Here is a 23,356-nt window from a genome sequence, read left to right as displayed (position 1 = left end):
ACAAGTTTTAAAAAAAAAAGATTCAAATGAAAGTATAGGAGAGGTCTAGAGTTATATAATCTCATAAAATAACTCACTTTAGTTTTTAATATGAAAAATGCAGAGCTTGATAGCAGTAAAATTAGAAAAACTATCTACTTGACATAAAAATGACTAACTAAAAAAGATCGAGACCAAATCCCATAGAATTATAATAACAAAAGAAAATAAGAAGCATATGAACATCACTGCAGAAATGAAAACTTAACCAAAAGACATTCTCACTAAAGGTATGAAAATGCTAACTGAAGAGGTGGCAGAGCTAACGATTTTTTCAAAAATCCATAAATAATATCTGAGTCAACAAACACAAGAATTAGTGCCCTTGAAAAACAGCAGATGACCCATGCCTGAGGGGAGCGGAGCCGGAGACCAGACAAGATGGCCGGGCTGCCCCCACAGGATTATTAAGGAAAACCCAGCGTTTGCTGGCAGAACCAGTTCCCAGCATTAAAGCAGAACCAGATGAGAGCAACGCCTGTTATTTTCATGTGGTCATTGCCAGCCCTCAGGATTCCCCCTTTGAGGGAGGGGTTTTTAAGCTTGAACTATTCCTTCCAGAAGAATATCCAATAGCAGCCCATAAAGTACGTTTCATGACCAAAATTTATCCTAATGTAGACAAGTTGGGAAAAACATGTTTAGATATTTTGAAAGGTAAGTGATCCTCGGCGCTGCAGATTCGCACAGTTCTGCTATCGATTTAGGCTTTGTTAAGTGCTCCCACTCCAGTTGATCCATTAGCAAATGATGTAGCAGAGCAGTGGAAGACCAACGAAGCCCAAGCCCTAGAAATAGCTAGAGCATGGACTAGGCTATATGCCTTGAATAATAATTTAAATTGATTCTATTGTCAAGTGTGTATCACTTCTGTTCTGCTAAGACTTCTTCCTTTTTTTGTTTGCATTTAATGGATACAGTCTTAGAAACTACAGAATGAAAACCCAGGCATCTTCAATCCTTTGGTGATTAAATGCACATTAGCAGATCTATATCTTGTCCTAATTCAGTGTTGTAAAGCATGAGCAGAGGCTACGTCTGGATTGCTGCAAAACATTTAAAAGCAGTGGCCCCTCTCTCATTTCCCATCATGGTTTAAGTATAAAGCACTGTGAATGAAGGTAGTTGTCAAGGTTAGCTGCAGGGGTGTGGGTGTTTTTTACATTTTATTTATTTATTTTTTGGTGGGGGGGAAGGTAGTTTTATTTTAATTTTATGGGCTCCTTTCCCCCTTTTTATGGTGATCTAAGTGCATTGGTTAAAAGCAGCTAACCATTTCTTTAGAATATGCTCTCTTGCCAAGTCTAACTTTATTTAGATGCTGTAGATGGACAAGCTTGATTGTTTGAACCAAAATGGGAACATTAAACAGACATCACAGCCCTCACTAATAACATTGTGACCTTGCTGTCAAGTGTAGAATCTTCCCTTCAAGAAAAAGCTTGTGACCATTTTGTATGGCTTGTCTGAAAATTTCTGTAAATCTTATGTTTTAGTAAAATATTTTTTGTTACTCTAAAAAAAAAAAAAAAACAAAACAGCAGATGGAATGTTGTGTGTTTTTAAAAATAAAAGCAAGTCAATGAAGGTTTGAGAAAAAGAGATAGAGTTGAAGATATGCAGTAAAAATCCTACAGAGGTCCATAAAAAAGAAAACCAAAGCAAGGAAACAGACAAAAATGCTAAAGACTATGCTTAACATAACTTCTTTTTTTAAAATTTATTTATTTTTAATTGAAAGTTAATTGCTTTACAGTATTGCATTGGTTTCTACCAAATACCAAACATTGTTTCTACCAAACATCAATATCAGACTGCCATGAATCAACCATAGGTTTACCCATGTCCCCTCCCATAACTTCTTGAAATAAAAAAAAGAATGTAAGACTACATATTTTAAAGACACTAAAGACCTTGGAAAATCAACCCAGAAAAACCAGCATTAAGACATATTCTAGTAAAACCCTTCAGCTTTGAAGAAAGTACTTTGGCAGTCTTGACAGAAAGACCAGGTGACTTATAGAGAAAAGAATATCAGACTGCCATCACTATATTTGAAAGCAAGGCCTTATGCCAGAAGAAAATGCCATAACATATGTAAAGGGAAAAAATGTGAACCAGGGATTTTATGTCTAGCCAAAATGACTTCCAGATAGAGACTGCATGTAAACTGCTATCGATATCTAAGATCTATTTTCTATGAGTCCTTCTATAGGAATCTTCTAGTGAATGAGCTTCAGATAGCCAAAAAGACTAACAGAACCTCAGTGGTGGGTGATATGGAAATAAATATAAATATATTCATTTGTATGGCTTAATATATATATATATATATATATACATAATATATATATATACACACACACATAAATATATACACACACACACACATATACATACATATACACACACATATATTTCCTACCTCTGTTCATGAGAGGAATCTGAGAACAATGATACCCCAGTAACAGTGAGCACTCTTAACCTCAAGATTTTCATTTTAAAATATCATTTTCTACTAAAAGGAACTAGTGCCCCATAGAGACAATTGCTTTAGGGGATGGGCAAGAAAAATACAAGATAAGCTAGAATATTTTAGAATGCCAGAAATTAAGGATGTACTCAGAAAATAATTTGAGCATCTCAGTGGGACCCAATGCTGACTGGAAAGAGCTCTCAGTGGTGAAAGCAGAACTGTTTTAGCAACAGATTTATGCAGCGATAGATTTTAAATCTATGACTTCGCATTTCTGTAAGTTCATGATTGAGTAAATAAATACATGGAGAAGGGATCACTTTTCCCTGCAGGTGAATATCAATTCCTCTACACAGCAGGGACTACACTTTCTGCAGTGTGGAATGAATGAAAGAAATAGAAATTTACCAGTAGGGAAATACTACAGTAGTGAGTGTCACAGGTGAGATCTCTGATAGACATTAAAATGAGTGGGTACAAATTTATGGAGAAACAGTATATTAGCATAATCTCCAAGTGTCTTTCCCATGACAGTTACCTATTACAGAGAGGGAAATGGTTAACTTTACAGTGGAATCCACCAGCTGACACCACCTTAACCAAATGATCAAGGTATTTACATCATCATGTACCCTCTGGTATAATGCATAGCATCTCTTTTGTAGAATTTTCATAAAAAAATATGTACCTTAATCTAATCTTGAGAAGACATCAGATGAGACCAGATTGAGAGGTATTCTGCAAAATAACTGTCAAGGTCGGGAAAGAATGAGGAATGGTCACAGATTGGAGGAGACTAAAGAAATCCAAGAACAAAATGAAACATGTATTCTCAAACAGAATGGACCTGGCAGGGAAGGAGGGGATCTGGCGAAATTTAATCACATCTGTTTAATAGTGTTTTACTAAAGTTAATTTCCTGGTTTGGAGAAGTGTGCTATGAGGGCACAAGTTGTTAACTTAGGGGAAATAAGGTGATGGTGTTCTTGAACTATTTTTGTAAGATATCTGTATGTATAAAACTATTTCATAATAAAGATTTGAAAAAGAATGTTGGGTGAGCATTAATTTAGTAGTTTGGGAAGATCCCCTGGAGAAGGGAACGGCTACTCACTCCAGTATTCTGGCCTGGAGAATTCCATGGACTGTATAGTCCATGGTGTCGCAAAGAGTTTGACCCCACTGAGCAACTTTCACCTCACTACATGTAACTAAATCTAAATGACAGATAGAGCAAAGAGCATATAGCCTTTAATAACTTTGTGTTTGAACAGTGGAACTATAAGACAAAACAAATGGAGAAAAAATGGGAAGTGTACATACAAAAACTTGTGGCCTTTACATTAAATTACTTTGGTGATGGTGGTGTTGTTATTCTGAAAAGCTGCATAATATGTGTGAAATGTTATTGATATTCTAGTTGTATCATTTGTGATATTCTTGAAAACCAAGATTCTCAGTGTGGGAAAAAGAAATAAGACGTAAAATAGAAAGTTAAGGAAATATTGTTATGAAACTCAAGGATTATTTTTATTATTTTCTAGCTCTGTCTACTGAAAAGACCTAGAAAACAATGGCCAACCCAGTAGCGGTGAGCATCCTTAGCACCCAGATTATGGTCTTGGAGTACAATTTCCCATTAAAGTAAATCAAGGCTTCTTGGAAAAGTGGCTTATTCCAGTTCTGGGATATTATGAGCCAAGAAACATCCTGTCATTCCAGGTAGTAAAGACTCTTTATCAAAGTCATGCCAAAAAAACCTCAAGAGCCAACTTAAAGAGGTTTCCACTGTCTAAGGTGGGACAAGCATCATAAAGATAATAGCTATAGTGAATGAAAACACATTGAAGAAGATATTTTTTATATATATATATAAAATGTATTTTATATTATATATATATACACACACTATATACACACTGTATATATATATATAACTTGATTTATTTTTGCCCGTGCTGGGTCTTTGTTGCTGTGTGGGCATTCTTTACTTGCAGAGAGTAGGGGCCTACTCTCTAGTTGCAGTGTGCAGGCTTTTCCTTGTGGTGGCTTCTCTTGTTGCAGAGCGCAGGCTCTGGAGCACGGGTTCAGTAGTTGTGATGCACAGGCTTAGTTGCTCTGCAGTATATGGGATCTTCCCGGACCAGGGATCGAACCTGTGCCTCCTACGGTGGCAGGCAAAAAGACTCATTACCACTGAGCCACCAGGGAAGCCGCATTGAATAGGTCTTAAATCTTGATACAAATTTCATCATGACACTAATAGAAAAATTTGAAGGATACCAGTGGGGACCAAATTATTAATTTGAAACCTGTTAAGCAGAAAGAATTAAGCTTTCATCCTGCCTTTTCAGTATGAACTATACCACCATAAAACAAAATAAAACATTAGTAAAACTTATTTTTATATAATTTATAGTCACTGATGAAAGATTGACAGAATGGGAATATCATCATTTTGCATTCCCTATTAAGGAAAGGTTTTATTTATTGAGCATTAACATCTCTTTTAACAACACAAAAGGATGATTAAACAGTAATGCCTCTTGATAATGAACATACCCCCACCATAGTACTTTTATCACAGAAATTCTGTGGTATCCTGTGGTAAACGTGAATCTGCTGAAGGCTATAGATTAAAGTGGTGATTTACAGGAGAAAAAGAAGAAAGGCATATGGGAATGCACTCAGCAAAATCCAGATATTACAGATTCGCATCACCATCAAATTTCTTGATTTGGTGACTCAAATAAATTGCAAAAAAAAAAAAAAGGGTGGAAGAGCAAGAGTAGATTAAAGAGACCTAAAAAAGAATAATAAACAGGTAAAACTAAACTATAAATCAAAATAAGGAAGTGATTAATATAAAACTCGAAGTAATAGTTATATTTCTTGATGCCTTTGTCAGATATCTACGATGTAATTTTTAAATAAGTTACAGAAGGATTGGCACCAATTTGTATCCCTTTAACATGGAATAAAATGATAGTTCCCTGGTGGCTCAGACAGTAAAGAATATGCTTGCAATGCAGGAGACCTGGGTTTGATCTCTGGATCAGGAAGATCCCCTGGAGAAGGGAATAGCAGCCCACTCTAGAATTCTTGCGTGGAGAATCCCATGGACAGAGGAGCCTGGCAGGCTACAGGCCAGGGTGTCACAAAGAGTCAGACATGACTGAGCAACTAACACAGAAGTGTGAGGACAACTCGTATTTGTCATGTGATGCAGAGCAGTAAGATATCAAATGATAATTTCAATATTTTGAGCCCAGGAAACTACTACAGCTCATCAGTGAATACACAGAAATCTGTTGCATTTCTGTACACTAACAAGATCAGAAAGAGAAGTGACGGAAAGAATCTCCTTTACCATTGGATCAAAAAGAAAAAAATACTTTATTCCTTAGGTAGGAATAAACCTACCTAAGAAGGCAAAAGACCTGTACTCTGAAAACTATAAGACACTGATGACAGTAATCAAAGATGACACCAAACAGATGGAAGGATATATTACATTGTGTTCTTGGATTGGAAGAATTGATTTTGTCAAAATGGCTCTACTACCCAAAATAACTATACTGCCCAAGGAAATCTCTCTGTCAAGTTACCAATGGCATTTTTAACAACTAGAACGAAAAAATTTTTTTAATTTGTCTGGAAACATAAAACACCTCAAGTAGACAAAGCAATCTTTGCCTAATGGAGCTGGGGGTATCAGGCTCCCTGATATCAGACTATCCTTTAAAGCTGCAGTCAGAAAAGTTGTGTGGTACTGGCACAAAACCAGAAATATAGATCAAAGGGACAGGATAGAAAACCCAGAAATAAGCCCATGCACCTATGGCCAATTAATCTACAAAAAAGGAGGAGAGAATATACAGTGGTGAAAAGACAGTGTCTTCAACGAGTAGTGCTGGGAAAACTGAACAGCTATGTGAAAAAGAATGAAATTAGAACATTCCCTAACTTAATACAGGAAAATAAAATCAAGGTGGATTAAAGACCTTAATGTAAGACCAGATAATATAGAACTCTTAGGGGGGAAAAAATAGGCAGGACACTTTTTGACATAAATCACAGCATTATTTATTTGGATTCACCTTCTAGAGTAATGAAAATTAAAACAGGGTCATCCTTGACAGTAGAGTGGTTAAGACTTTGCGATTCCACTCTCGGGGCAACATAGATTCAGTCCCTGATCAGGGAACTAAGGTCCTGCATGCCATCCAACATGGCCGAAAAAAAGAAAAAAACAAAAATAAATGGGACCTAATTAAACTTAAAGATTTTGCATAGCAAAGTAAACCATAAACAAAATGAAAAGACAACCCACAGAATGGGGGTGGGGGGCGAGTAATATTTGCAAAAGATGGGCAGCTAACGAGGGATTAATCTCTCTCTGTACAAATAGCTCGTGCTGCTCAATATCAAACAATGCTGGAGAAAGTTTTGGAGAAAAGGGAACACTCTGGCACTGTTGGTGACAGTGTAAATTGGTACAGCTACTATGGAGAACAATATGGGGGTTCCTTTAAAAAAATAAAAATAGTATTTGATGCAGTAATCCCACTCCTGGGCATATATTGGGAGAAAACCATTATTTAAAAAGATCCATGCACCCCAATGTTCATAGTGGCACTATTTACAATAGTCAAGACATAGAGGCAACCCTGAATGCCCATTGACAAAAAAATGGATGAAGAAGATGCAGGGTATACAACGGAATATTACTCAGCCACAGTAAAGAATGAAAAATGGCATTTACAGCAACACGGATGGACCTAGAGATTATCATCCTAAGTGAAGTAAGTCAGAAAGAAAAGGACAAATACTATGTGATATCACTTATATATGAAATCTTAATAATGCAAAAATGAATTTACTTAAAAAACAGAAACAGATTCTCAAAAAAGAAGCTTCTGATTAACAAAGGGGAAAGCCTGGGGGTGGGGGATATATTAGGAGTTTGGGATTAACATATATACATTACCATATATAAAATAGATAATCAGAAGGGACATATTGTATAGCTTAGGGATCTCAATATTCTATAATAACCTAAATGGGAAATAGTCTGAAAAAGACTAGTTAGATCATGTATATATGTGTTACTGAATCACTTTGCTGTAAACCTGAATCTAACACAACATTGTAAATCAATTATATTCCAGTATAAAATAAAAAAATTTAGATAATAATTTCAATATTTTGAGCCCCTTTTGGGAACTGAAGTCTGTCATTGTCTTAAAAATGGTGAAATTCTTTTGCCAAGAAAAAATTCAGTTGCAGGAATAAATTCCTTTCTTAGGTATGGGTGATATTTCACCTGTAATATTTCATTCATTTTCAGTCAGTAAATATCTATTGAGGACATGCTGTGTGTCATACACTATTTTTGGTACTAGGAATAAAACTGTGAACAAAACCAATCAAATTTTAACCTTTGTGGTGCTTACGTAGTAGTATAGGGAGATAATGAAGAAGATGAATGAATAAAATCTTTGGTATGTTAAATGACAACAGGGAGCTATGGAGGTGGAATAATTTAGGGGGAAGAGGTGGTATAATTTTAGATTGGGAAGGGGGATGTCAAAAAAGGAGTCACTGAAAAGGTGATACTTGAATAAGAACTCAAGAATCTGAGAGAATAAGCCATGCAGGTATGTTGAGAATTTTAGCTTTTAATCTGAATAAGGTGACATGACCTTAAAGAGCTTTTATTATTCTCTTGATATAATCTCCTAACTGTTCTTATTTCTGTCCTTGATTTTCTTCTGTTCTCCATACTGTGGCCAATGAAATCACGTTAAAACAAGTGATATGGTGACATTGTTTAGTAATTAGCCTCCAATTAAAATAAATAAATAAAAAAAAATAAAGTGAGGGCTTTAGCCATTTTGGTTAAAAAAAAAAAAGCTCTTCCTTCTTAGGCTGGAGGGCATGGGATCAAACTATAGGTCGGAGGATTGGCCGTAGCTTAAAATAGTGTCGCTTTTTTTTAACAGGTATAGGTTTACAGGTCTAATGATGTAAAGAGCTTCTGTCTCACGACATCTGTCTGAAATTGAAGACAGGATCATCTGGAAATGGGGACATGGCCGAAAGATTAGAGTATTGAGGAGAGTAAAAAGGAGTGAAATAGCTGTTGCTAGAAGAAGTACAGTAAGGTTACTGAGTGATTGAGTTTTCCTTTCTGTATCCTCAGTAGCGGACACAGAGCTCTGCTTATGGTACGTGGGTTGTGCCTGTTTATTGTGAATTAATTTTGAATGTATGACACAAGATTAGAGTTGAGTTGCTCTGCTATCATTTGTTGCTTAAGCTCTAATTGACCGTCTTGCAAAATGTTCAGTGTATTTTACCCAGGTTGATATACTGAGTGAGCAGAAATGGTTCGAAAGATACTTAGCAATATCATTTTCAAAAGAGCTATGTACAGGAACTTCCCTGTCTGGTGGTTCAGTGACTAAGACTCCTCTCAATGCAGGCGCCCCAGGTCCGATGCCTCGTCAGGGAACTAGATTTCACATGCTGCAACTGAGACCTGGTGCAAATAAATCAATATTAAAGAAGAAACAAAATAAGTTATGTACGTATGTCATTTTAATGACATATGTAATTAAAATGTACATACGTAGTTTTAATGAGAACTCACTAGGCTTCCCTGGGGCTCAAATGGTAAAAAATCCACCTGCAATGCAGGAGACCTGGGTTCAGTTCCTGGGTTAGGAAGATCCCCTGGAGGAGGGCATGGCAACCCACTCCAGTATTCTTGCCTGGAGAATCCCATGGACAGAGGAGCCAGGTGGGCTACAGTGCATGGGGTCACAGAGAGTCAGACACAACTGAGTGACTAAGCAGAGCACCAAGAATGGGAATAGTGTAACCAGCTATACTTGATTTGTCCAGGTTTGTCTCAGTTTTAACACAGCAAGTCCCAGGTCCTAGAAAGCCCCTCAGTCCTAGTTAAACCAGAAAGCATGGTGACCCAAATTGGATTGCTTATCATTTATCTGATTATAAACATAGTACATGTTCACTGTGGAAAACTTGGGGAAGTATAAAGCAAAAAAGTAAAGTAAAAATTAGTGTCGCATGACCAAATCACAGCACCACTACGGTCTCTTTCTTTCCAGTCTTCATTTTAGGCACAGATGCTGATTTGTTTTTTATTAGAATTGATATGATAAATGAAGTTTTATATCCTACTTTTAAAAGTACATATATTTATGTATTTATTTGGCCGCGTCAGGTCTTCCTTACAACACTCTGGCATCTTTTGTTGTAGCTTGAGGGCTTAGTTTCTCCACGGCATGTGGGATCCTAGTTCCCCAGCCTAGGATCAAACCTGCATCCCTTGCGTTGTAAGGCGGATTCTTAACCACTGACCACCAGGGAAGTCCCTGTGTCCTACTTTTGTACTTCCATTCTTCTTTGAGAACTTTCCCATGGCTTTAAAAACTCTAAAGAATAAAGTTCCAAGTATGAAGCAAGCACTTAACAAATATTTATTATTGACTGGTTATGCTAGTTTATACTAAAACCACCAGTGTATGAACACATTTCTTTCCATATTTTTAAAAACTTTGAATGTTATAATAAATAGAAACTTTGCAAGTTAGTTTGATTAAAATCATACTCCTTTTTAAATTTTCATTTCTTTGATTACTAGTAGAGTTTGAACATTTCATCTTTTGTGAATTCTCTGATCACATCATGGCTTATTTTCTTCTAGGACCTTTATTTAGTTTTTTTCTTGTATTTTAACTAATCTCTTAAGTAAGTATATTTGTTAAATCTTTCTTCAATGCAGTATTCTTTAGCATCTGTTAAATGTTATGTTCTTCCCAAATCTCACTATGTAAGTTGGTCAGATAAACTTTGAAGGATTTGAAATTAAATATTATCATATAACCTACCCTAAAGACTTTCTGTTTATAAAGGTTACATCTTAAAATGTTTTGATATAATTTATCAACATTTGTCTAGAATTTGTTGCCATTTCAGTTGTGTTCAATACATTCAGGAGGTGTTTGAGTGTCTTACTCCAAGTAATAATCCATGATTCTTCACAGAGTAGTGTTTATTACACTAGTAAGGCAGAGATTTATAAACCAACAGTTGTTAATTCTGGGTAATAAGTAATGCTATAAAAGTCTATATAAAGCAAGACACAAATGCAGAAGGTACAGTGGTTAATTCTTTGTAGGGGAAACACTCAGGTAAAACTAAAATTGAGTGGTGTTTGAGCTTGAAGGATGTAAGATTTTCCGAGTAACATATATAATAATAAGTAACAATAGCAATGCCTACATTGAGTGCACCCTTCTGTAATCATTAACAACCCTAGGAGTTAGTTATTTGACATTTTAATTATTTTTCAAAATGGGAAAAAATGAATGAGAAGGTAAAGAAAAATAGAAATGCCCCTCTAGGCAATGTTGACTGGTTAAAAATGATGATTGCTTAAGGGAATTTTCTGACGTGACTAAAGATTGTTGTAAGAAGGAGCCAAATAATGTATTATCATCATCATAATGACTCCCAAACTATACTGTGTAAAGTGGTTTTCAGGCTCCATTTTTAAAAAAACCTTCATAGCAGTTCCTTGAGTTAGGTATTCTGACTTCAGTTTTAAAGAATCTGAAGAAACTTAGATTAATTATCCCAAGGTCTCATGGCTGGCCAATATGTAAAGTAGCAGGAAAGCATTTAAGTTTCCTCTGGCTCATAATCTTAATTTTTAATGAAATATTTTAAATAAACATGATAATATGAAATACTTAAGTATTTTTAAAGTTTGCTTTTAATTTTTAAAAACTTATAGAACAGTAAAACATTTCCCTTTCCCTTCATTTTCCATTCCATTCCCCCACCCTTATTTTCCAAGCAGTGCCACAATCATGTCAATCATGTGAATTTGCTAAATATGTTTGTAGCCACATCAACATATAGCATTATTTTATGCATTTCATAACTTCTACAAATGCTATCATACCACCTGTACTTTAGTATATTGCTATTTCACTCATCTTTCTGTTTTTGAGATTTATCCATATTGATCTTTATAAATTTCGTTTCTTTTATTTGCTCTGTAGTGATTATTCATTTTTCTGTTTGAGAGATATTATTTCTCATTTCTCTCTTTTATATCAGTGCTACAGCAAATATTTATGTACATATTGCTGTTCAGTTTTATGTAAGTTTACTTTATTTGAGTAGAATTGCTAAACTATAGAGTATATTTCTTCAGGCTTTAGAGTAGATATTTCCAACTTGCTCTTTACAGTGTTTATGTTAATTTATACTCACTATAAGTATATAATATTTGAGCAGAATCTGAAATCACTATGCTGTTTTAAAACTTCTCAAGTCTTGTCTTACAAGAAAAGAATTATAAAGAAATCAGAGCATCAGAGATTAGTTATCTCTGAATAACTAAATAGATGACAAGCCCAATATATATTAAATGATATAGATTAATTTTGGTGAGTATGGGAAAGAAAAAGTAGTAGGAAGCAAAAGTAAGAGGAAAGGAAATCAGACAGGTTGTGTTTGGCCACATGTTTTTTCAAATGGAATTTTTTTTCTTTTTTTAAAACAAATTGAGAGATTTTAAAAAATTCTGTAGTGCTTTACAGTTTTCAAAAGTTTAACACACATGACTTCATATAATCCTATAATAACACTTTTTTTCTGCTCTATCCCTATGTTGTACCACCCCGCTTTCCCCCCCTCACTGGTACACTGATTTGTTCTATCTGCGAGTCTGCTGCTTTGTTTTATTCAGTAGTCTGTTGTATTTTTTAGATTCAACGTAAGGGATAATCATACAGTATTTGTCTTCCTCTGTCTGACTTACTTCATTTAGTATAATGCCCTCCAAGTCCGTCCATGTTGCTGCAAATGGCAAACTTTTATTCTTTTTATGGCTAAGTAGTATTCATTACATATATTTACAGCATTTTTTTTCAATGTTATATTATGATCTGTTTTATCCATTTCATCTGTTGATGGACACTTAGGATGCCTCTGTACCTTGGCAGTTATAAATATTGCTGCTGTGAACATTGGGTGCATGAGTCTTTTCAGATTAATGTTTTTGTTTCTTTCAGATACATACCCAAGAGTGAAATTGCTGGGTCATAAGATATTTCTGGGCCTCCCAGGTGGCTCAGTGGTAAAGAATCCTCCTGCTAACGCAGGAGACATGGGTTCAGTCCACGGGTCAGAAAGATCACCTGGAGGAGGAAATGGCAACCCACTCCAGTATTCTTGCCAGGATAATCTCATGGACAGAGGAGTCTGGCGGGCTACAGTTCATGGGGTTGCAAAGAGTTGGACATGACAGAACAACTGAGCACATATGGTATTTCTACTTTTAGTTTTTTGAGAAACCTCCATACTGTTTTCCAGAGTGACTGCACCAATTTACTTAGCCACCAATAGCGTACGAGAGTTCCCTTTTCTTCACATCCTCACCAGTGTTTGTTATTTGTATTCCTTTTGATGATGGCCATTCTGACACGTGTGAGGTAAATTTTTTTCTTATAATAAAAAGTCATGTGGTAAGCACTCTAGGTCTGGTTAAGCAGCTCCATAAAGCCATCAAGTACCCTTGTCTGCCATCCTTAGCATGTGGCTTTGATTGTTCCCTTTCCAGGTATTGTGTGCAGACTCTGGACAGAAAGAAGGGAAAAGGGCAGAAGGCATAGGTCAACTGAACCCTGTAAGTCTTACCCAATAGATTTGTTTATGCGTCTCATTGGCCAGAACTGGTTCAAATGACCCTTAGCTTTAAGGTTTCTGAAGAGGCAAGTACTTTCCTGAACAAAATCAGAATTTTAGTAGTAAGAAAGAAAATAGATACTGGATAGGCAACTAGCAATGTCCTTCACTGTAACTTACATGAACATTCAATGTTTCATTATATAGTGATTCTGGTTGGGACGGGTGGGAGAGCACATAATAGATGATTAGTAAATATTTGTTGAGTAAATGAATGAATGTGCTTTAGAAACCCAGAATAGGTTAACAGTTGTCTTGAATCCCTTCAGGTTTGTCAAGCAACATTGCTTCTGCGTTGTGATTTTGGAGGTGAATTTTTCCTTGAGTTTTGTTACTTCAAATTTCATGTCTCTTAAACTCATTTGCATCTTCCTTTACAGTTTGCTTTTGACAAAACTTTGTTGAAAATGCTTATATAACTAAATGACCTTTTTACCAATTATGATAGTGCTTAAAGTTTCATTTTATGTCGTGGTTTTCCTGTCTTCAGCTTTAGGGGTACACCCATGTGATCTACAGGAGCTACAGTTGTAATTGTTGTTATGTTTTTCTCTTGTAAGAGCTAAGCCAAAAAAGTATTGAATATTTTAGGACTAAGAGAAATACAAGTCAGTGAAGAATAATTATTGAGGTCACTTAGTCAGCTTCTTTGTTTGTACATGTAGAAGTGAGGATCACTGAGTTTGTAAGATATTCAGAGATATACCACTAGCTGAATTAGGATTACTGAACCTGGGAGTCTCAACCTAATGCTACTTACTCTTCATTTTATTTTGTCATGTTGTTACTCAGATCAGAATCAGTTTAAAGGACTTAATCATTCACCTTCCCAAAAGCACAGTGTCATTTTGCCTTTGGTGAGAGTCTCAGTGAGATCCTGAGTTGCTTTTTGAACCAAATATATTTAAAAAAGATTAAATTTTGTTCTGTATTTCTGTATACTCTTTGTATTAAGCTAAAGTTATTGATAAAGATGGTAATCTGTATTTTAATTGTTATCCAAGATATTTCTTGAATTAGATTTTCTGATACACTAACCAGTGTTAATGCATAGGAATTTACTGAACCTGCTTAGTAAGTGGGAAACAAGACATTCAGACTAGATCATTCCTGCCATGCCTTTAATTTTCCTAGTGACATACATATTTTTAAATTAGTGTATGACCATGTAAAGAGGGCGGAACAGTACTCTTAATTTCAGGTTCTCAGTGGTTATCAGCAGTTCTTGAATTTTTTTACTTGCAATTATGATTGAACATAAACAAAATGGGTGATTTGTAATAAAAATACTTCTTAAAAGTAATACTGAATTCTTAGTTTAAGGAAGTCTTTATCTCACTTCTCTCCATTACATTTTATTTCCATGAAAACTTTGAAACTGTCTGCTGTATCAACTTGGCAGGAATCTGTTCAGAAAAAAATTTTTAATTCCTATCTTGGTAAAACTTCATTTAAAATCAAAGTTTTCCCATTGCAAGGGTAGTGTGAGGGAAATACAGGTAAAATTCGTACTTAATGAATTCTGAAAACATGGCTCAGATTTCCTTAGCACAAGTTTAAAACATATATGCCTTGTCTGTAATCTCATTCAAAGAAATTCTGAAATGTTTATTAATGGCATTTGATAAAGTAAATTGTAATATAATCACATTAAGGAGTGTTACACAGTTAAGTCCAATTCTCTGAAGACATCTCATGTCGTAAGAAAATGCTAATGTTTCAGTGAGGAAAATGGGGCAGCATGATTCCAACTTTGTCAAAAATACATAAAACTAGAAGAAGTTTTCTCAAATAAAATACTAATTGTAGGTATTCAGATTGTGGGCATATTTTCCATTTTCTGTACAGAATTGTTACTTTTGTAACCTGATTAAAGCATAAAACATTTCCGCACTGCCTTTTTCATGTTTCCTCAATGAAATGAAGTGCTCTATAACTTGTAAAGAACAGTGGTCAGTTTTTAAAACAAATATGGTCTTTTGGAAATGTTTTATTATGATGTATTCTTAGTTTCATAGTTTTGAGCCATCACTTGAGCTTGAATAATTTATTTGAGCTGTATAAATATTTGTATTTCATTGAGAGCATTGAAGTTAAAAGTATAAAGCAGAAATCTGTCTTTCTAAATAACAGTTTTTTAATATCTAAAAGTTGTACTTCAGAGTTTGGTATTTTCTTTACTGTCTGATTTCATCTTTTATTGTCAAATGTCCCGTGACAAAAGCCACCTCTTCTAAGAAAGAAACTTCAAATGGAAATATATTTTATGTTATGCCTTATACATTTTATAATCTTGAATGCTTAGATTCATGTAAACTTTTTCTTATTTTTAGAGGAACAGAAAGGAAGTGCAAAGACGAAAAGTGAAGAGCGGCCAATAGATTCAGAAAAATGTTCTACACCCAGTGCTCTGGAAGAGACTACTGTGAAAATAGAAAAAGAAGATGAAAAGGAACTTGTAAAACTGCCAGTCATAGTGAAGCTAGAAAAACCTTTGCCAGAAAGCGAAGAAAAAAAGATTATCAAAGAAGAAAGTGATTCCTTCAAGGAAAATGTCAAACCTGTAAAAGTGGAAATGAAAGAATGTAAAGCAGATTCTAGAGATATCAAAGGTAGTATGGAGAAGTTAGAGCCTGAGAGGCTAGACTTTGTTGGCAATGTTAAATCTTCTCAAGAAATTACTGAAAAGTCTACTGAAGAAACCGAGAAACTTAAAAATGACCAGCAGGCCAAGATTCCACTAAAAAAACGAGAAATTAAACTGAGTGATGATTTTGATAGTCCAATCAAAGGACCTTTGTGTAAATCAGTTACTCCAACAAAAGAGTTTTTGAAAGATGAAATAAAACAAGAGGAAGAGACTTGTAAAAGGATCTCTACAATCACTGCTTTGGGTCATGAAGGGAAACAGCTGGTAAATGGAGAAGTTAGTGATGAAAAGGTAACTCCACATTTTAAGACAGAACAGATGGAGACAAAGTTTTATGATACAAAGGAAGATAGTTGCAGCCCCTCTAAGGATAGAAGTGTCATCATGGAGGGAAACGGAGCAGAGTCTGTAAATTCTGTCATTGAGAGTGTAAAAATAGGTGATCTTGAGAAAGAAGTGGTCCCTTTAGGGAAAGATACAGATAATTCAATATCAGTCTTAGAGACCCAGAGTCAGAAAGAGCACATAGAGGAAACTGGTCCTTCAGAAATGGAAACCTCTCTTGAGACTGCTGACATAGCAAAGGATCTCTCTTTAAAAACTGCTGTATCTACCACTGAATCCTATAGTATGAGAGTTGAAGAGAAGTCTCCCAAAAGTAAAAAGGATAAGCGCCCACCAGCCCTCGAGTGTCTTGAAAAGTCCAAAAAGACTTTTCTTGATAAGGACACACAAAGATTGAGTCCAATACCGGAGGAGGTTCCAAAGACAACTGTAGAATCAATAAAGGCTGGGTCTCCTGAGGCAGCTGAAACTTATCCGTCATCTAACGTGACTGTCCACTGTGAGAAACTAGCCTCCCAAGTTGAGTGTCAGAATACAAGTTCACTTGAAGGTCAGTCCCTGGAGAAAGTAGACCCAGAAATTTTAAAAGTAGATTCTGAATCAACAAAGGTAGAAGTGGATAATCTGGACAATGCCCAGACCTCTGGCACAGGTGATTCTTCTGAGACAAAGGGTTCTATGCAAAAAAGCAAATTGAAATATAAGTTGATTCCTGAAGAAGAAAACACTGGCTCAGAAAACGCAGAGATAACCTCAGAAAGGCAGAAAGAAGGCATCAAATTAACAATTAGGATATCTAGTCGGAAAAAGAAGTCAGATTCTCCTCCCAAAATTTTAGAGCCAGAAACCAAACAAGAGAAGACAGAAAAGGAAGAAGAGAAAACAAATGTTGGTCGTACTTTGAGGAGGTCTCCAAGAATATCTAGACCCACAGCAAAAGTGGCTGAAATCAGAGATCAGAAAGCTGATAAAAAAAGAGGGGAAGAAGATGAAGTAGAAGAAGAGTCAGCAGCTTTGCAAAAGACAGACAAAAAAGAAAATTTGAAAAAAGCAGAAAAGGATACAAATTCTAAAGTAACCAAGGTAAAATTTCTCCTACTCTGAGCTTTAGTTTTTATTAGAAATATTTGACTTTTAAGTGTTCGTAGCTTTTTGCTTTTGGCTAAAACAACTCATTCAAAGATAAAACAGCGACAGCAACAACAAAAGCCTTTCTTCCTATATCTGAGATGTCTTATTAGTTATCTCCAGACATTAAATTTCAGACTGTATCATCTTTTAAACTTTTTCTCTGTTATAGGCAGTATAGAAATACATTCTATTTGTAAGTTCTACAAGTAATACCTAACTTGTAACATTTGAAGAATGAAACTTTCTCACAAACACCATTAACGGTTTGGGCTGCATCTCCTTCATTCTTTTTTCCATATATTCATGTCTGTGTGTGTAAATATTTCCCATGCACTTAAAAGATAAATTCATTTTTCTGTGAGTTTTTCACTTAACCACGTGTTTCTGAACGCTTTCTGTATCAGTAGATAGAGTCTGCTTTCAGTTCTTGATGGCCACATAGTGTTCCGTAGTGTGGATGTGCCTCAGCTTATTTAACTACCCCCTGATTGATTGACATTTAGGTTGTTTCCAATTTTTCACTGTTACAGGCAATGCTGCATTGAAGATCCTTTTGGACATGAGTGAGTATTTCTTTAGAATAGAATCCTAGAATTGGAATTACTGGGTCAAGGGACATATGTATTTTAAGTTTTGGTAGCTTTTGCTTCTTTACTTTCCGAAAAGGCCCCATTAATGTACCCTCTCATTGCCAGTGTTTGAGAGCGCCTCTGTTTCCCCATTTCAATTATTAAGTCTTAGAGCCAGAATTTTTTTCTTCTTCTATGAGCCTCTTATTTTAAGCAAAATCTTGTACAAGTCTTTAGCTAGCCTATGGAGAATTTGTTATAATTAAAAGTGCTGCTTTTTTTAAAAAGTGCTCCTTTTGTTTTTGATTTATTTAAGTGATAACATTGTTCTTAATTGTAAGTGGTCCCTAGTTCCTTTAAATACTAAATTTTTATTTTAAAAAATTTCCTCCTGTTAGAGTTATTTTGGTCTTTGATGAGGACTTAAACTGTAGGAGTGAACTGAAATATGACTTAAAATATTGTGAAGTCAACCAGTAGAAAGCAGTTCCCAACATTATAATGTTAGTCTCTGAATAATATATTTTTTAAGTTTGTCAGAAATTTCTATGCAGTTCTGATCCATTTCTCTGATATGAGAAATAAATTTTTAATATAACAATGTGTGAGAATATAGTCAGTGTTCAATTATAGAGCCTTTGAAAAGTGCATGACCTTTGACCCAGAATCCTCTTCCAGGAATTTATCCTAACCACAGAGGTTTGTGTAAAACTTTCATATTTGCAAGGATACATTGTTTATGAAGGTGAAAAAATGGAAAACTACCTAAATGTCTGTGTAGTTGTGGATTAGATATAGCTATGTGATGGCATATTATATATATCTAAAATATACACACACAAACACACACACACACGATGTTAGAATATTTTATCACTAGGGCAAATATTTAATAAGACAGAATGTTCGTTATAATTCTCCCCTCCCAAAAAGTAGAAAAAAATAATGGAAATATATACCAAAATTTAATAGTAAGTATATCTGTTGATGAAACTACAGTAATTTTTCTTTTCTTCTTTGTATATTCACTAAATATTCCACAATGCATATGTAATCAGAAGTGTGTTTTTTTTTTTTTTACATTGTTATTACATCAAATTGTCCTAATCTTTTATTTTATACAAGATAAAGCCCAAAGGCAAAGTTCGATGGACTGGCTCTCGAACACGTGGCAGGTGGAAATATTCCAGCAATGATGAAAGTGAGGGGTCTGACAGTGAAAAATCATCTGCAGCTTCAGAAGAGGAGGAAGAAAAGGAAAGTGAAGAAGCCATCCTAGCAGATGATGATGAACCGTGCAAAAAATGTGGCCTTCCAAACCATCCTGAACTAGTACGTACCTGATCTGTATGGACAGAATTCAGATTATTGCCATGCTATGGTTGTCTGAAACAGTTTAACTTATCTTTCAATTTTTTGTGTGCAAAATCCTTTATTTCTATTCTCAGATAATAACCTAATTCTAGGGAGGATCGGGATCTTGCTTTCATTCTTACCTGGCTTTGTAATGATGTTTCCTCCACTTAAGCATGTGCTGTTAGTGTCTTCTCACAGATCAGTTAGTTTATTCAAATATTCCTATTTTGTTTTTTGTTTTGTTTTTTCTTTAAAATGTTCTTTCCCTTTAAGTTACTTTATAATGATATTTCTGAAGTGGCAGCTTCAAATAAGTAAGACCTGAAGGGCTTGTTGCCTTTCTGTAAAAACATGTAAATAAAGTCAAGTAGTAACCCAGTAGGGCTTTAAACTTTAGAAATGGGTAGTTCTAAAAAAAAATTTAAGAGGATAATTATAGACCAGATATATTCAGAAAAATAGTGACAGATTTACATGGAACTTTCTTATTTGGAAAGTAAGTTCTTCAGAGATTGCCTAAATCAGAAAACCCAGTTCCTGACCTATATATATTTTTGCAGTTTATGAGTGCTTTCTAAAGAACCTGTTGAAGAAGCACTCTTGTTATGCCCAGCTGTTCTGTTTTGAATAGATTGGACTTTGAAAGCAAGCTCTACCTATAAGAGACATAAAGATGCTTCCACATAGGTAGAGTTGTATAGAGCAGATACAAGTTATGTAAAGTTGCTCAGCACAGCTCCTGATACTTATTGTGTGCTGAGGTAAAGCTATTTGTGGTTTAACTTGCAGTTTTCTTCCTAAATGTGAAAATCCTATCTGGAAACTAAATTAATCAGTGAAGTTTATCATATCTCAGTAGTTTCAAAGGGTTTAAGGAAAAGATACAGCTCTGAAAAGAACAGATGTCAAAATTACACTGAGAAGATCCTTCTGAATATTTTTATGATCTTCAAACTGTAAAAATTAAGTCAAGATTTTTAAGTGGAAAAAGGCAAAGAGAAGATTTATGATAGTGGTCTTTTCTGCCCTCTAAATCAAGTAAAAATCAACATTTGTATTGTTTTCCTACCATTTCCTAATTTTTTTTTTTAATTGAAAGAATGCATTTTGACTAAGGAGGGCATGGCAACCCATTGCAGTATTCTGGAGAATCCCCAGGACCAGAGGAGCCTGGCGGGCTACAGTCCTTGGGGTCACAAAGACTCCCACACAACTGCGTTAACTAGGCACTTACTAGGTGGTAATAGATGACAATGACAAAGAGGTGTGAAGAATTGAGAAGTAAAATGAAGCAAGCAGAAATGACATCCAGGAGGTGGAGAAAGTTGCACCTTTCTTAGAACATGCGTAGGATTTTTATTCGATTGTCTTAGTAACTGCTCTGAAAATCCCATTTGCTGGTTACTGTGCCAGAGAGAATGACATTGGAAACTGAAGATCCGAAATATGGTTTAATTTCATATTCTGGATATTTCAGGATAATCTTCAAATAAAAATCCCAAGCCACTGTTGTGTGTTGAGTGGCAGGGGAATGAGATGTGCAGGGGAATGATGCTGGATTAGACATGCTTCTTGGGAACTTCCTTGATGGCCCAGTGGTTAAGAATCCCCCCTTGCAATGCCGGGAACGAGGGTTCAAACCCTGGTTAGGGAACTAAGATCTCGTAAGCTGTGTGGTATGGCCCAAAAACAAATAAAAAAGACCTGTTAGATTCCTAATTAACTGAGGGTTTTTATTATTATGCTTTATGCAGATAAAGAGTAAAATATAGTATATTTCTTAGTATCATGCTAAGATATATAGAAATGTCTTTATTTTAACTTGTTATTGAATATTACCCGTAGAGATAGGTTGACATTAATCTATGGTTTATTTCAGATCCTTCTGTGTGACTCTTGTGACAGTGGATACCACACTGCCTGCCTTCGCCCTCCTCTAATGATTATTCCAGATGGAGAATGGTTCTGCCCCCCTTGCCAGCATGTATGACAGCCCAGCACAATTCTGATTTTCCAGTCTCTGCTTTTATATTCAAATTAATATTTCTTGACAGCCGCTAAACATTTTAATCTTCAGTTTATAGATATTGTTTATCTCTTCTTTAAATTTCTATAAAAGTAGAAGCTGTTTATTAAAAACTACCTTTTATTAGTATCTTATAGGTCTTCCCTTTATTTTTCCCCAAAGCAATTCTCAAAGGACCTCTTGTTTTTAAAAAATTATAATCTCTGCTTTATTTTTTCTCACATTTGTTAAAGGCACAACCACCTCTCCCCTCCGTGAGGATAATATACAAGGGAAGAAATAAGTTTCTTCCTATTGTTTATCCCTTTGTTTCATCCTCTTTTTCATTTCTGCCTACCTTCTTTTTGTCAGTTTTATAGATGATGTTATAAATTATGGACCATTATGATGGTACTATGAATAGAATCTTGGATTCTGTTTCTCTCATATCTTGATTCAGTGGATTTCTTTTAAAACCTGAAGAGCAGAATATTTTTTTATTCAAAAGGTCCTTTCTCTCACAAGCCCAGTCTCATTTTGCTTTAAAATTTGAGAATTCCCTGGTGGTCCAGTGGTTTGGACTCTGCTTCCATTGCAGAGGGCATAGGTTCAATCCCTGGGCCGGGAACTAAGATGCCACAGCTGTGCAGCATGGCTCAAAAAAAATCCCCAAGAGATGGCGGTCTTTATTGCATTTTTTTAGTTAAGTGGAATTATTTGACTTAGCGTCACTCTAACAATTATATTCTTCGGCTCTATTTTGACCCAGTAACCATTTGGCATGATTTTGTAAATTTTTTTTCCGTTCTCTTAAAAAAAAAGTGATTGGTACCATTATATTTTGTTGGATATGTAACGTTCTTCCTTAAAAATGCCTTGATATTTATAAAGTTTTTTTAATCACTGTCATGTATATATGCTGAACCAAATGTTATTTTAAACATTAATTACTGCCAGCAAGATAGGCATAGAATATGTTTCTTGACAAAGCTGTAAGTTTCTTTAACGTGTGTGTTACTTCAAAGATACCCTGCTCATCTTCAGTTCAGTGGATGAACTGAAGTGGCATTCTTTATTTAATTAAATACAAGGAACATGTCACTGTTTTCTCTGTGGCCCCTTATTAGCTGTCTTAGCACTGCAGCTTTAGCTAATAGGCAAGAGATAAGTGATTGTGAAAAGGTGTTTAAGATGACACTCATCTGTTTTATGTTTTCAGAAACTACTGTGTGAAAAATTAGAAGAACAATTGCAAGATTTGGATGTTGCCTTAAAGAAGAAGGAGCGTGCTGAACGCAGGTACTTTGATATGTGTGTTAACGTTTCACTTGGGAATTTGACATCAGAATTATCTTCCAGTATAGACTAATGTGTCTGTATAAAGCAGGGATTGGTAAACTCTTACTTGTGGGCCAAATGTGGCCCACTTCCTGTTTTCGTATTGCCACCTAAGATTGGGTCTTTTTTTTTGTTTTTAAATGATTAGAAAAAATCAAAACAAAAGTCATATTTCATGGCACATCAAAATTACATATTCTGATTTCATTGTTTGTAAATAACCTTTGCCATGCTCATTGTTTATATGTTATCTGTGACTGCTTTTGCACGACAGCTACAGAGTTGAGTAGTTGCAACAGAGACCATATTACCCAAGCCTAATACATTATCTGTCCTTTTACAGGAAGTTTGCCAGTCCCTGATCTAAAGTTTTTGTCATAACCTACTCTGAATAAGTATTGGCCCAAGTATTGTGGAGGATATGTATCTAAGTATGTAGGGAGTTTAAGAAAACACAAAGAATTGGTCTACAGTTTAGTTTCCCATGGCATCTCTTTGGGTGGGTAGAATTAGCATTGGTGAAACAAAGAGCTTACTGACTGTAAGCGATGGTTCCCTTTCCAATATGCCCCTGCAGTATGGTCTAAAGCAGACAGACCACTGCAGTGGTTAGAAGAAGGCTCCTTGGAGGAGGTAAGATTGGAGTTGAGTTTAATCTT

General features: G+C 35.3%; 1 protein-coding gene and 1 pseudogene across 1 annotated transcript in view; both read left to right on the top strand.

Annotated features, from left to right (window-relative positions):
- Nucleotides 1-23,356, top strand: part of RSF1 (remodeling and spacing factor 1) — a 148,711-nt gene that overhangs the window by 102,528 nt on the left and 22,827 nt on the right. The window contains exons 6-9 of the mRNA XM_061168097.1: nucleotides 15,637-17,381; nucleotides 19,124-19,330; nucleotides 21,234-21,338; nucleotides 22,579-22,658. Of these exons, the coding sequence (XP_061024080.1) occupies nucleotides 15,637-17,381; nucleotides 19,124-19,330; nucleotides 21,234-21,338; nucleotides 22,579-22,658 (2,137 nt within the window). The remainder of the gene's footprint in view (nucleotides 1-15,636; nucleotides 17,382-19,123; nucleotides 19,331-21,233; nucleotides 21,339-22,578; nucleotides 22,659-23,356) is intronic.
- On the top strand, nucleotides 91-5,255 carry LOC133040738 (ubiquitin-conjugating enzyme E2 N-like; annotated as a pseudogene).

The sequence above is a fragment of the Dama dama genome, chromosome 2 (genome assembly GCF_033118175.1).
Source record: "Dama dama isolate Ldn47 chromosome 2, ASM3311817v1, whole genome shotgun sequence".
Classification (NCBI taxonomy): Eukaryota; Metazoa; Chordata; class Mammalia; order Artiodactyla; family Cervidae; genus Dama; species Dama dama.
This window is presented reverse-complemented; position numbering and strand designations above follow the sequence as displayed.